The sequence below is a fragment of the Drosophila guanche genome, unplaced genomic scaffold, assembly GCF_900245975.1.
Source record: "Drosophila guanche unplaced genomic scaffold, DGUA_6, whole genome shotgun sequence".
In the NCBI taxonomy this organism is placed as follows: domain Eukaryota; kingdom Metazoa; phylum Arthropoda; class Insecta; order Diptera; family Drosophilidae; genus Drosophila; species Drosophila guanche.
Genome location: NW_022995757.1, coordinates 1,080,641 through 1,095,821, shown reverse-complemented (window position 1 = coordinate 1,095,821; position 15,181 = coordinate 1,080,641). Strand labels below are relative to the sequence as shown.

The following is a 15,181-nucleotide window of genomic DNA, read 5'->3' as shown; positions in this document are numbered from 1 at the left end:
AAAAATAAACTAAGAGCCAAAATTGTCATGCTGCAGCACTCATCGGTTTAAGTTTCTTCTTTTCTGACTGGGATTTATGTGTTTTTTGGTTGATTCGATGCCTGGAACCTTGATACACTTTTCGTACGGACTTTGATCCATATCAAATATTTAGAAATCCTCCGCAGCATGTCTGTCTCTCTCTTTCTCTATGTAGTCACTAAAATAATTAATTTTCGTGGCATGGAGTCAAGTTGCCTGGCACACGCACACAACATGGAGCCCTCCTAATCTATGTAAACCATCAGGAAAAAAAAGTTCTGAATTATCCATATCCATATCGGGTCACGGAAGTTGCGCGTCCAAGTAGAGCCTGCCGGACTCCAGCGGACTCACGGGCGGAATGACTCTGCCTCTGAGAAACAAACAAATTGGCCGCAAGTGGTTCGTCACCCTCACACCTCGCTCGATTTTGTGGCACGCAGAGGCAGACTCTTCACGTCATTTCGGGGCGATGGGGCAACAGGGGGGGGAGACAAGTCGCACGGACACGAGACACTTTGTTTGAATATTATTTATGGGCGGCTTTTGTTGTAATTCAAGGAAATCGGTTCGCTGAGCCATTTTTCGTTGTTTTTTTTTGTTTGTTTTGTCATTGTCCGCCATAATTTATTTATGCTGAGGGCCCTGGCTGGCTGCGATACAATATGGAAAGGCTCAGTCAAAGTCCGCTGTTGGGGCGGGAATTATGAATGGACAAACCAAAGGGAAAAGACTGGAGAGTCCTCTCGTTTAATTAGGTCTAAGTCCTGGCCAGCGGACACTCACTCCCCGCCGGGCATCACATGTCTCTCCAGCCCGCACGTGTCATATCGCAGACACATGTCTTACCATTTCCATGCCTCCAAACTGGAAGGGCCAACCACAACAGCAAATGCGAGAAGGTGTGTGTAGATCCGGTCCAAAAGTCTCTGGCCCCCAAGCTGCTAGTGCTCCAAAAATGCGCATCACCTTGGCCACGTGTTAAGCTCGTTTTAATGAGACGCTTTAAAGGTTGTGCCCAAGTCTAAAAATAGCAACCACCCAAAAAGAGCTTGCCTAGGATAAGGGATAAAGGTGATGCCAGTCCCAAAAAGTCCAAAGAAAAGTAAACAGAAACATGAGGAAACAAAAAGGCACTTCCCCCCTTACTCATAAAATGCGTGTAAAATAATAAGTCTCAGTCTCTTCGTTCAACAAAAACTTTCGTTCATTTTGAACAGGAATCTGTAGCCCCCAAAGGATAACAGGATATAACTTCGACCTACCCGTAGGTTCCTGGTTCGTTGCCAGTCATGGCCAGGGCCTTGTAGCGAGCCTGCTCATCGGTGGGCAGGACAATGTCCACCGATCGGGATCGAGTGGTGTTGATCACCGGCACGGTCAGGTAGCAGCCGTCCACGGTGGGCTGTAGCTCCTCGGTTTTGTTGCCTGATGAGAGCTTCGAGAAGCATGAGTCCACGGAGGCGGCACGATCTCGTCGGAGATCCGGTACGGTCAAGTAGATATCCTGCACCACAAATCCCGTGCGATGGGCCACGGCAAACATGCCCGTGGGTGAACCACAGTTGGCCCTGGTGGAGGCGGCATCAATGGAGTCCGCCTTTTCAATCGACATCGAGACATTCTCCAGCGAACTGCCGGTGGGCTCCACAAAGATGGCCTCCTGCCGCGAGATGGACCGGCGTCTGGGCCTAACCGGCAGTCCCATGGCCCCCAAAGCGGCAGCAGCATCGTCCGCATCCGCCAGCGTGCAGACCGCTCCGGTGGCCATGGCTGCAGCTGCCTGCGAGGAGGCAATCGCCGGTAGAGTGAGGGCGGCGGCGGCCACAGCTGCAGTGGATCCCAACAGCTGCTGTCCGCTGCCGTTGCCAGTGGAGCAGGACGGAAGCTCCAACGCGGGCGGCGGAACAGCCAGCACCACCGACGGTGTGGGCGACGGGGATGGTGACGGCGATGGCGATGGTGACTGGGTGGGCGAGGGCGAGCCTGGCGGAGAGTTGGGATCAATGGGAAAAGCGAAGGTCGGGAGGAACGGACAGTCGCCGTTGGTGGGTGACAGGGTGAAGGTGATGCCGCAGGGCCTGGGTGGCATCAGGGTGTTGCCGAAGTACGGCGAATTATTGGAGTTGGGGCCGGATCCGTCGACGCCCTCATCCTCAGAGTTGCCTACAGAGCTGTCGATGGTGTGGCGCCGCATCTGCCGGGGAATGCGGGCCCGTGACTGCTCGATGCTCAGATGGATTAATCCCAGGTCCATATCGACGGCATCGTCCTCACAATCGGTGCTGGGATCGTTCTCGAAAGTCGATGCCAGAATGGCCTGCGCCCGGGCCACTGCCTCGTTGTTCACATCGGGCAGCGGCCGTCCGCCGCAGGCACCCTGCATGTCTTCGCACAGGCCTTCACCGCCCACAGCGCCTTCCTCCTCGTCCTCGTCGTCGTCATCGTCATCATCGCTGTAGAAGCTGAGAGCGGTCAGCTCTCGATGATCGATGAAGAAGCGCTGCTCCGCTGTCATCTGGCGCTCGTACTGCCTCACCAATTGGCAATGGAAGCACGGCGGCGGGGTCTTCGGGCTCGACGAGCTGCTGCGTCGCGGAATCTTGTTGCGACGCGGCACATCCAGGAAAGCCCCGGAGTCCTCGCTCGTCGGATCGATGACAGCCGAATCGAAGCTGCGCGAGCGGCCATGCCCGGCCGGCACCTGCAGACGATCCACCGCCAAGGCACGCCCCTCCGCCGAGGAAGAGGCACGCTGCCTCAGTCGGTTGGAGGACGTGCGCTGCGCCTCCAGTTGCATCTCGTCAAAGGAGGCGGAACGCACCTGGAACATCAGAGGGGTTGAGAGGGTCAGAGCTCAAAATCAGACACGGTGAATGCTGGCTTGGACAAAACGAAACTCATGCAAACAACAACTAAAGACGAATCATTGAAAACTCGATTACTTATCGGTGCTTGACAGCAGAAAATCGATGGAAATTATAACCAAAGTAAATTCATTCAGGGAAAATCGATAAATAGGGAGAGACAAGTTTGGACAATCAAAAACCAATCAATAAAGTAAATCAACTGCAATAATAAGCAACAAACAAGACCACAATTTTGTGTACAGTACAAGACATGCAAACCAGACAATCGACAAATGCTATCGACCTAATCGATTGTTTACCTGTTTGGGCACCTCGAGGCTGTTCTGCATTTTCATTTCGGCACCGGTGGGCGTCCGCGAACGCGTGAAGGTCGTGCGAAGACGTTGCATCTTGCTCTCGTTGCTGGAGCTGGGTTTGGGTTCTTGTTGCTGAGGTGGTGGTGCTGTAGAGCTCTTGTTGAGCTCTGGCTGACTTGTTGTTGAATTATTGGAACCCGTCTTGATGCTGTTGTAGCCGCTTTGGTTGAAATTGTTCTTCTTGTTGTTGCTGCTGAAGCTGCTTCTGTCGTTGTTGTTGGGTTATCTCAGGTTTTGTTTGTTGTTGAATCTGGGTTGATTGTTGCAGACGCAGTTCTTTTTTACCTCTGGTTATTTGTTACTTATGGTGAATTGTTACCCTTGGTGCACTTCTTCGAGAAGTTGTTGTTTATTTGTTACTTATGGTGAATTGTTACCCTTGGTGAACTAATTCTGGATGCGTTTCTTGTGTTCTTGTATTATAATTATATTTATGGGAGTAGTTGTTGTGGTTTCACGTTGTGTTTTCTTTATAGCTGTGATATTTTCAGTTCCTGGTTTGGTTTTGTAAGTTTAGTCGTTGTTGAATTATTACTCTCTTGTGTGTCTTTGTTGGTGATGATGTTGTTGAATGTGTAGTTCTTGGATTAGTGGTTTCTTGATTGTATAGTTGTGGTTGAAGTATTTCTTGTCTGTACAGTTGTTTGTTCAATGTTTACTTGCTTGTGTTGTTGATGATAATGTTGTGGACTGATTACTTTGCCGGTTTACTTGTCCTTGCAGTTATTACTCTCCTTGCGTGCAGCTGTTTGATCTTGTTGCACTGCTGCAGCGATTGCCTCCGATTTGGCTGCAACTTCAGCCAATCTATATCCAACTTCTGGTTGATTGGTTGGTGAAATTGGACCAGATGCGATTCTCTTTGGGTGCCGTAGTGCCAGTAGCCGTGTACGCTGATCGATCTTCGGGTACTGATCTCTTAGTTTCGTCTGTCCTGGATGTCCTGATTGTCCTGGCTGTCCCTCCTCGTTGTTGTTCCCGTTGTTGGGGTTGCTAGGATGGTTCCGGTTGCTGGCGTTGTTCCTGTTCTCACCGTTACCGTTGTCGTTGCCGTTTCCGTTGCCGTTTCCGTTGTTGTTTTCGCTGTTGTTTTCGCTGTTGTCGTGTAAGTTGTTACTTTCGCGAAGTAAATGCTTTTTGACAAAAAGGATGACCAATTCCATTTCGATGTTGATTCGCTGGCAAAGGTTTTCTCTTGCTAGTATTTGTAATAAATATTTGTATTTATTTTACACAAAAAGTCGAGTTCAAATGTTTTTCTACACTCATCAGACGCGACGCGACGACTACTGCGGACAGTGTTGTTGAACGCTTTTGGTTGGCCCAAAAGCCCAGCGCTTAACACTCACTTTCAGCCGATGTTGTTGCTGTCGGTGTTCTCTCGCAGTCGCTGTGCTGTCGGTTGTTGTTGAAGTCGTTGTTGTTTTGTGTTGTGTTTTACTTTTAATTAATCAAAAGTTGTTTTCGCTGCGAATTGCAATTCTCAAAGGAGACCAAGAGAAGGAGATAAGAGAAAGAGAAATGGGTGAATTGATTACGCTGGTTTAATGATTAAAATGCATTTTCCACCTTCCAAACAAACTGAAAAAACTGAGAGCAGCTCAAACGTAATACTGCTGACCAATTTCGTGAGAGTCTTTCACGCACACACAACATCCATACACACAGAAAGTAGGTGTAGTTCAGCTTGCTGTTGAAAAAAAATATGCTCAGTCTATGGTTGAGTTTGCAGCTCAACTAAGCAGCAATGTGCGCAACTGGTGCAACTTTCAACCTCTGCTTTCAGCTAATGGGATGCGAGTTCTCAATGTAGAGTTAATAGGCAGCCAATTTTTGGCAGGCTTTCATAAGTAGTAGATAAAAATTACATGCACAAATCAAAGAACTTTAACAGTAACTAAATCAGAGTCAACATTAAAAATGTTCCCCTCCATTGATAGTAAATAATCATCCCCAGTTAGCAGTTGGCGGGGGTCATGGATGACATTCATGCGATCCGATGTGCAGTTGTTTTGTTTTCTAAAAAGTTTTCTGCGCCCCTCCCCCCACCCACTGCTTGTGCTTTTGTTTTCTCTCGCACTCTGTCCCATTCCCCATCCATTTCTAAAACACACACACGTGGTGGGTGTGGGTGTGGCTCTGGGTTTGTTTGCGGAGCCGTTGAATATGCCAAATTGACGAGCGAAGCGATGCGAGTTCGCAGTTCGCTCCGCTTTGGTTTCGGTTTTCAGACAATAGGTGGAACACAAATACTAAAAAGAAAAAAAAGGAAACCCAACAAGAAAGAATCCATTATGCCGTATACCTTTGGCATGTGCCGCGACCCAGCGTGGCGGGATCAACTGTAGAGGGAATGTGAACTGTGCCACTGGCAGAGTGGGTGGGAGGGTTAAAAAAAGGGATGCCCACCGACTTACCGGCCTGCCGGACAATCTATCCAACTCTGCCGTCTCCGGTTTTGTCTGCGTTTTGTGTGTGTTTGTGTGTGGGGGTCGCAAATTGAAAGCGTGAAATTAAATGAAAGTGATATAGCTTTGAAATTGAATTCCATAGAAATGCCCAAAGTTCAGTCGACGAGCGAGGCGCACAAAAAATGAACCGGAGGTGACAGGGAATGGACTCTTGGAATGTTCGTATGTTCGGTGCTTTTCGAGCCTCAACGATTAAATGGATTTTTTGAAAACGTAACTGCGTAATTAGAAAAACAGCCGGACGGCCAAACCACACACAAAAGGGCAAAAAGAGGCGATGAATGTTGAGGAACAAATCGCATTTCAATCTGTCAAAAGGCGTTGCCTGCTTTTGGGCTGCAAAAGGTAAGAAAAACATGTCCTACTTTTGAGCGTAAGCTGCAGCTATGCTGCACCGGGAAAATGCATTGAAATGCTCACAGAATGGATTACAGATTCCAGATTCCAGATTAAAAGTGTATAAACTAATGAGATTTTTCATTAAAATTCTTTTCTTAAATGGGCCTCGACAGAATTTACAGAATTTCTTACTCGCAATTAATAAGACAAATGCATTGGCATTGGTCGATGGCCACACTCTGTGATTTATATTCATATGCGGAAAGCAAGTAATTAAGTAAATTTACAACCATAAATCTTGTGCATTGTTCTCGCCATTCGGTTAATTAGCGCGAAAACTGTCAGATTTTTGCCTTCCAGCGATTAAACGAACCCGCCCCCCCGCAATGGAAAAATAACATTTTCAATTCTGCGCCGCCGCTCAGCTTTCCCCTTCGTTGATTTTTCCCTTAACTTTTTATGCATCGCTTAGGACGACGATGGGGTCAAAACGGACGGGGGCTTATTACAAACACGTTTATTTATTTGCAGAGGGAGTGTAATGGTACCCCTTCCCCAAAGCCCACTGCCCCTGATGGCCTCGTAATTGTTCAGTGCCCGCGTGGCACTAAGTAAAAAGTTTTGTATAATTTTTCATAAAGGCAGCCGCCGCCGACCCCCGAAGAACAACAGCAACAATGGGAACCAGAAAGTAATGGCTCTGCCCACTGGCAAACCGAAGCATTGGATGCCCTTATGCCTGAATGGATGTGGCTTCAACGAAGGGGAAAGTTTTCTGGGAATTATTTTCTATGAAAGATGGAGCAAAGATCGGGCCATGCGCCGCACTTTAAAGGGTATTCCCACACACACAACTACAAAGAGAATGGTAAAGTTGAACAGGGAGGGAGACTCGACTTAGACAGAGGAGAAACAGAGACAAAGAGAGTGGGAGAGTGGGAGAGTGGGAGAGAGACTGAACGGAGAAAGAGAGCGGCGGCGGCAGTAAATGGAGCAACACTGGGGAATCGGTGGCGTATGAGGAATGCCCCTATTATGCGGCTGGAGAGGACTCCAGGCCAACCAGCCCTCTGTTTTTCTGGGAATTGAGAATTCCCTCTTCTACATTTTTCCCCACACCCCACCAGAGTCACAACTTTTCACAGCTTTTCCCTGGCATCGTTGTCTGGCTCATTAAAGGCACCTCAATGTGAAAACGTTTTACTTACGTGGGGGGGGGGGGGGGGTTGTTTTTTGTTTTGTTTTTCAATAAATTGGTTGAAGTCATGTTTCAGTTTCAGGGATTTTCAGAGCTTACGTTTCTTTGTGTTGGAAAACAAATTTGTTGCTGACAACAGCAGAAAGTTTCACCCATTAAAGCGACTCCCCCACATTCGATTCATTGAGTATTAATTTCTAAAAATTTAACTTTTGTAATTAGTTTTAAATCGCTTGATATTCTGTGCATTTTCCAGCTCTCTAATAGGATTGAAGTTGTTTGCCCAAGGAAGAATTTGTTGCAGTTTCATGCGAAAATTGTGCGCGTTACCTGGGCAATCTACACGGGGGAAAAATCAATTTGGAAAACTTTCCCCAAAGGATTTAATTGGTCCAAGTGGCGTACTTCCCCGAAATCTCTGGGATATAAAGGAGCCAACGCGGAAACGCAAGGAAATTAACTTTTACCTAAAACGATGGATGGTGGGATGTGATGGGATGGAATGGGTGGGTCAGCAGGTCCTTGATAAGTTGTCTCAAATAAAATGAAGGAAAATATGTTAATTTCAATTAATTGTTGGCAGACGGGGAAAAGTAGCGCGGTTCACAGAGCACACCAACAAAAAAAAAGGAAAAGGAAAAGGAAAAGAAAAAGTTGACAAAAGAGTAGGAGAACGACAAGAGAAGGATAAGAATATCCTCAGTTCCAGCATCAGAATAATTTGCTGCCATTTGTCTCGGGCCGGGCTGGAGGGGGACACCAAAAAAAAAGAGAGTGCTTTCTGTTGCATTTAATGACTGTTGAAGAAATTATTCAACACGAAACGTTTCTTGGGATCGGGAATGGGGCGCGTATTTCACGAAAATTGCCAGAATATTTAAATAAATTTTGACAAAATAACTCAACAAACAAAAGTGGGAAAAGTGAATGGAAAAGTTTATCCCTCTGCCGCCGTCGCTGCTTTTACTTTTTGCTTAGTTTTCGCCCCTTTTTTGTGTCCCTACGTGTGCACGTGTCTCTCGAGTTGGTGGAGCGGTCCTTTAAGGACGTGCCCCAATGATTTGGCATATTTATCAATGACGGAGTCCTCCCACCGCCGCCCAACAAAGCGACTTCAGATAAGATTGAAATGTGAGTCGGAGATTCCAGTGCCTGTGAATGGGCCTTTATCTTATCCAGCCCTAGACTCTCGACTCCGAAAAGAGTTTGTGGGTCAAAGGATTGACAGCCAGCCAGCACTTGAGGAGAGGGCTTCCAGTCACGTGAATCGATGCCAAGTAGTTCTCTCTCGTCCTGCAATGTGGAGCAGTTTAAGTGCAAATCCTTGTAGCCATCGATACTCTCACATCCACATCCACACACATATTCCACATTTGATTTACTCGCAGTTTCCATGTGTGGGTGTGTAAATGCATTTTCAATCCATTTCATTTCTCATTTGGCAATCGCAAAGTCGCGTGTAAAACGCGTCATGCAATTATTCAAAATGACAGCTCCGCTCCCCATGACAGCCCGCTGCCAGGCCGTTGGGCAATGCTGGATGTCCTCCATGCGATGTTTGATTAAACGAACATGTGAATGCTTAAGTGAACCCATTCGAGAGTGATTATTGAGTGACAGGTGCAATGAATGATTAAACACTCAATCAAAAGGCATTGATATACGAAGAATATTCAGTTTTGGAATGCTTTCAATGGCTTATTTTTGTGTGCTTTTGGCTTCGATCGAACTCAAGAGGTATTCGAGCCTTCGATTTCGACACTCGTTTCGTTCACTTTAAGTTCTACTTTTCGGCGATTTGCACGAGTTCCTATCATACCTATCAACATCCTTTGCTTCGACATGGCGTGGGCTTCCATTAGCATTTTTCCCATTACCTCCGCACTGACAACCCATTGACCTGACCCGACCCGACCCGACCCGACCCGAGCCGACCCGACACTTTTGACACTGTGTTAATATAAATTGGCGAGCGAATGAGACTTTTCCGATTTTACTGAGCTCTGTCTGGCTTTCGTGTGCAATCGTAATGGGTTCTGTGTGTACTCTGCGAGACAGAGAGAGCTACAGCTATTTTCTTCTGACGTAAAGCGTTCCTCTCCTTTACATCCTACAAATGCGGACATGATTCTGCCCCTGACAGCCTCTCGAGTTGTGGGAGGAGTAGCGAGTATTTCATATGCCACTCATGCAATTATGTCAGCCAGCACACACACACACACGCTCATTGAAGAGTAGTGTCACGGTGCTGGGTGGGAAGTGGATGGTTGGGAGTGGAGAGTGGCCTAATGCTTTGGGCCTGAGATCGCACCGAGGTGCTAAGGCAACGGCCGTCAACGAAACGAAGTGGTCGGGAAATTAGGGCATTTAACATGCGGCTGGTAAAAAAAACAAGCTGCTCTGAAGACCTATGTAGCCAGAGTGCAAACAAGGCCGAAATATGCTAAATGTTTGGCCCAACAAACGAAATGTTTCTTTTGGTTGGAATATGAGTTCATCGCAGCGCCTATTCGATGCCCTACAAACGAGAGTTTGATAATAGTTCAACAAATAATAACAAATATGGAAAAGATCTATAGAAAACGATTGTAAGTTTACAAAAGTATCAATAGATAATCGATAACTAATAACTGCTCATCTTCCTCTAACTGATTAATACTGAAAGAGCTGCAAAAAGTTGACAAAATGAACTCCGCAAACGCAAGCCCCAGCAGCGACTAGAAAGGGTATCCAATTGGTGGCAATTGACTTGAAGACCAATCCACGGTAATGCATCAATGGATTCTCTTTAGGCAGCGAAACACACATACAAACAGATGCTATGGATAACAATACGATCGAGTACTCTCCAACCTGGGAGACCCGAACCACATGAGCAAAGTGCTAAACATTTGAGTGCATAACAACCAGAGCCACAGCTACGACCATAGCTGCTACATGACGAGTACGAGTATCTGGATACTGGATGCTGGATGCTGGATACTGGATACTGGAGTACCTACTGGTACAGAGTACCCGCTGAATGCTGAATGAGGTGGGGGTTGGAGGGAGGTAATCCGACAGTTAGACGCCTCTTGGTAATTTGAAACTTGTTATGGGGCAGGCGTTAATCAGTTTTTAAGCAGCTTCGACAAACAAACAAGCGAAAGAAGAGATTTCCATGCGCATAGTTTGAGAATTGAGTTCAGTTGTTCGAACATTTTCAACTCGAGCGGTTCTTCCAACATTTAAAGTTTATTTTTATTATTTTTTCTTGTGTGTGTGCGTGTGTGTGTGTGTGTGGCTTTGTGTGCATAATGTCCTGACAAATAATGAATTTGGCAAGATGTCGGAATAGCTGAAGGCAAAAGAAGATGATTTGAAATGCGGCTATGCCTCATCTAGTCAATTGCATTCATTTGATTATATCAACGAGGGATGTGCACCGATGAACCAACGGATTGATGGATAGATTCCTATTCCTATTCCAATTACTGAGCTCTATGTGTATCGTGAGGGACCTAGGTACCTGACTGAATTTCTAATGCTCATTATGCTTATTATTTCGTGTTTTCCCTGGAAATTCAATGGAGCACCGATCCCACTCTGGCTCCGCTTCTAATTGTATGAAACTTTTTTGTACTCTGTTGTGCTCTGGCGAGCTTTCAGCAGGTTGCACTCACAATAGGTCCTGGGACAGCGGGGGAAATCGTTATCTTTCTGCCACACAACAATGGGTGCTTGCAGCCAGTGCATTGTGGCAACAGTATCTATTGAAAGACCAAACAGCAAATGCAATCAGCAGCAACAGGCAGTCAGGCAGACAGCGGACAGCAGGCAGCAGGCAGCAGGCACCGGAGGCACCGCAGGCACTGCCACACGGTTCAACTTTTTCGATTAACACACAAAAGGAACGTCAGACAACGTTCCGCACTCTCACGTACTCGTACACACGCATTCCTGCTCCTCTGCCAAACCCGAGGCATAATGAGCGTCGAGGCAACGAGGCTTTTCCCACCGAAATGTTTCCTTTTATTTGATTTTCGACCGCAAAATCTCTCTGATATGTCCACACTAATTAGCCGAGTTCCATTGAAATATGTGGCCTTCGGGAGTAACTTATTTGGGAACTGGAGACAGAGGCTTAGAGTTCAAGCACGGCCTTGTCCTTCGTTCGATGGAAACTGACAAGCGACTTAGGGCCTTCGTTCCTTGTGAACTGTGACCTTATTGTTGTGCCTGGACTTTATGGACTTCAAAATGTGTTTGTCTCTGAGGAAGAGCTTAGATGTGTAACAATTTTGCAGTTTTCTAGTGTGTCTTGTTGTTATTTATTTTGAGCAAGAAAGTGAGCTCTAAAAATAGCACACACTTTGTTTAAAGATAATTTTGTGGTAATAGTATTAATAAATAGCCGAAGAATGTTTCGATTTTAGACATTTCTTTGAAGTATCGATTGGCGTACATCTATGATGTGCTAATTCTGCAAATGAATGGATTAAGTAGAGCAGAAATTCTCTGATTAAATATCAATTGGAATATCTGCCTACATATGTACTTTGCCCATTGAAATATGTAGTAGCTCATCTGTGGGGCACGAACACACATCAACACTTCATCTCGTGATCTGATTAACTTGTACCCCACACAGAATCTGTGCAAACACTGTGTGGCCGTAGCAGTCGAAACTTGTTTGTTTGTTTCCCCATTTGACTCCCAATAACAGGGGGAATAACACCACAGGAAGAGCAACAGTAGCAGCAGCAAACAAGAATAACAACCAGAGCAGCAAACACCCAAGAGAATAGAGCAACTGAAACACCAGAGGCAGTATAACACAGATGCAGATACAGACATACAGGATATATAACAGGATGACACAAGTAACAGAAAGCCACAGATACAAATACAGATGCAAAAACTTCGTTGCTAGACTGAAAAACAAAAGTTGTTCTCATATCCGCCAGACAATATTGTTGGGGGAAATTGGTATTGAGAATACGAGCCATTGCTTGGGCTCAGTCTATCCATAAAACTTGTATTTACATAGAAACAAACAGAGTGTGTGTTGGCAGGTTGTCTATATATAATTTCCGATGGCATAAATATCAGTTTTGCCTCCGTTCAATTCCACAATTCGTTGACAGAATGTAGGCGGAAGTGAAATTGAGAACAGGGAGAGAGAGAGAGAGAGAGAGAGAGAGAAGACAGAGATGAGCGGCACGAAGGCAAAGGCAAACAACAATTAAGCGCATAAACCGAGGGATAATCCAGCCACAGGGCCACATTCTCAAGAGCAACGGGGATGACAAATGCAAAGGGAAAGAGCTGGGGTAAGGCAGCAGGAAAGGCTGTGTGGAAAACAATTTCCATAAGCATAAACAAAACCGTTTCAAGTGGCAGCAAAAGAGGAGAAAAAACAAAGATGGAGTGTGGCCCAGAGACACAATCTAATTGCAAATGATGTTGCACAGTGTACTACACACTGGCCATACTCTTTTCTCCTGTTATTTCGTTGATACATTTTGCGATCTGCATTATTCAATTGGATTTATTGTTCGGCAGGTGGGGCAGGGACCCATTGGGAGAGTAGAAGGAAAACTTTTATTTCCAGTTTGCTTGCCGTGTTGTTTCCCTGGTACAGTGGCTGCAAAAAGTTTGCTGACTAAACACACTAAATACCCCCCGTCCACCCCCTTTGCGTTTCAGTTTCCCTTTTTGTTTCAGCTATTTGTTTTAAACACTTAAATAAATATATCAGTTACACGTGTGGGATGGGTGACTGGCAGTGTGAATGGCTGCAAGAGCGTGTGTGTGTGTGAGTGGGAGAGCGAGTGATTTCCTTCTCCATGTTTTATGGCCCTGACACAAACGGTTAGAGAAGCAGCAGAAAAAAACAAACTGAAGAGCAGTGGGAGGATAAGAGAAAAGAGAAAAGAGAAAAGGGAGAGAGTAAGAGCTGGAGAGCGGGTAAGTGGACGAGAAGCAACAGGCGCATGAATCATGGCTTGGGTGACACATGAGGAGTGCCGTGCCGCAATTGAGTTGCAACTCGTTCTCATTTGCACAGGGTATACCCACTTTCAGCTTTGGATTGTAACAAAATAAAAAACAAAAGCAAACTTTGCTGAATGCAAATTCCAATCCCAAACTAAAGTATTTTCCAAAGAAAGTCATAGAAAAAAATACAAGAAATGCAAAGGGTAGCACACAGTTCGTTACACTTAGAGCAGCGTTCTGCCTGCACTTTGCTTTCTTGTCTTTTCGTTTTGCAGCCTTTTCGAATGCATGCAAAGTGTGTGAATGCTGGTGTGAACTGAGAAAACGAATGGCAAATGAATGGTTGGGTTCTCGACCTGGGAGATGCATCAATTTCAAGGATGATACGACGATGACTGTGATGACTGTGATGACTGGGAAGCGTGTGTTTTGCATCAAAATGTTCGACAAGGTTACCAGAATATACACACATACATATAAATATGTATGCCAGAATCCCCTTTAATTGAATGTCCAAAGTTCAATTGGGAAATTGCGGGAAAATCACTCGAAAATGCAGTCAAATGTTGCCTTTTTAATTAACAGAATGATGGAGCAGAGTCAGGAGTTCTGGAAAATATTAATACCAAAGCACTCACGAACATCATTCGCAGCCCCCACTCACACGCACTCATCGAATGGAAATCTGGCTGTCGGCATATTAAAAATTACTTAATCAGATTTGTATGTATGTATGTATGTATGTATGTATGTACTACACATTCAAGAGAAGTACGCCCATTAGCATGCAAAATTCATTGCATTTTGTGGATCATCTAGAGTCCATTGCTGAGTGCACAAAATGTCAAATGAATAGCTGGCAAGGGGCAGCCCTTCTCCCACTCTCTTGCACTTGGCTTGACAATCGCATTTTAAATGTAAATTCAATTATTCATGAATCCATTTGGACACACAGCCTAATAATAATTATGCATTCCAAGTACGTGAAGGCAAGGGGCTCACCCTCATGAATGTGCTTTCAATATTCAATAAATATTTCATTTACAAATTTTAGTCTCTCGTGAATCGAGTTTTAATAATAAAAATACATTTTCAATGCTGCCGAAGGAATGCTGAAAGTCAACTACATTTCCATGTACATTATTGTGGCGGATTGTTTACTGTGATTAGTTTCCGACTAATTAAAGTCTGGTACGTTGGCGCTGGAGTCCCCCGATGGCGGTGCCATATCCTGCGACTGGTGGTCTTGCCCATTTGCTCATCTTGCTGATCCACCTGGTCTCCTTGGCACCTGCCCATCCGCGTGCGCTTGTCCTTGATACAATTAATTTCAACATAAATTTGCACTTGCGACGACAGGCAACAGGCAGCACAGGCCCCGAAGGCCCCACATGAACCACCGAATCCCAACCCCCACTTGGCCCATCCATCCATCCATCCACCCACCCACACACACACACACACACATCTAGTAGATGACCTTGGGTGTCACTGTCGTCACTCTAGTGTGGTGGCGCTGCTGCTGCTCTTGTGGGCCGAATACGTTCCGCTTCTATTCCCATTTCCACAACTGTTGCACATCGCGTTAGCTCTTGGTCTAAGGCTGTGTTTTGTTGTTGACCCAATTTGCCACCTAGTAGAAATGTCCATTCTAGCTTTCCATTACCTTTTCTCCTGCCTTTTCAGCCACCATTCGTCCCTCTCATCAGTCTCCTAAAAAGCCAATAAATTTTCATACAAAACAGCAACGGGGAAAAGCGGGGAAACACCAGCAATTTAATGGCCTCTGGACTTTAATATTTTTCCACGTTTTTTTGTTTGGCCTGGGAGCAGTGCATCAAAGTCCTTCAGTGGGGAGAAGGTCCAGCGGCCAGCGGCCAGCGGCCAGCTTCCATGTCCATGTCCGTGTCCGGGTGATTAAATGAAATTTACGAGTAGAGTACTCCC

General features: G+C 45.7%; 2 protein-coding genes across 22 annotated transcripts in view; both read right to left on the bottom strand.

The window, feature by feature from the left end:
- Nucleotides 1-15,181, bottom strand: part of LOC117590376 (eye-specific diacylglycerol kinase) — a 103,048-nt gene that overhangs the window by 20,421 nt on the left and 67,446 nt on the right. For 9 of the 21 annotated variants that reach the window (XM_034282929.1, XM_034282920.1, XM_034282925.1 and 6 more), the window contains exons 1-2: nucleotides 3,191-3,454; nucleotides 1,287-2,845 (exon numbers count right to left, since the gene is read on the bottom strand). The exons of 2 other annotated variants lie outside the window; for them this stretch is intronic. In XM_034282929.1, coding sequence (XP_034138820.1) covers nucleotides 1,287-2,845; nucleotides 3,191-3,280 — 1,649 coding nt within the window. In that variant the 5' untranslated portion in view covers nucleotides 3,281-3,454. Of the gene's footprint in view, nucleotides 1-1,286; nucleotides 2,846-3,190; nucleotides 3,460-15,181 lie in introns of those variants that run through there. 10 more of the 21 variants (XM_034282931.1, XM_034282945.1, XM_034282927.1 and 7 more) reach the window with 5 other exon arrangements.
- Nucleotides 3,626-4,665, bottom strand: LOC117590384 (putative uncharacterized protein DDB_G0292292). The gene is made up of 2 exons (XM_034282958.1): nucleotides 4,333-4,665; nucleotides 3,626-4,302 (listed from the first exon to the last, which is right to left on the bottom strand). Exons 1-2 carry the CDS (start codon nucleotides 4,408-4,410, stop codon nucleotides 3,955-3,957), a joined length of 426 nt encoding a protein of 141 aa, XP_034138849.1. The 5' UTR covers nucleotides 4,411-4,665; the 3' UTR covers nucleotides 3,626-3,954.

Excerpts from the sequence above, each read along its gene's own strand:
- LOC117590384 (XM_034282958.1), bottom strand. The coding sequence starts at position 4,410 with ATGGAATTGGTCATCCTTTTTGTCAAAAAGCATTTACTTCGCGAAAGT. Across the intron at positions 4,303-4,332 it reads ACGACAACAGCGAAAACAAC|AACGGCAACGACAACGGTAA; the intron begins AGCGAAAACAAC and ends AACGGCAACGGA.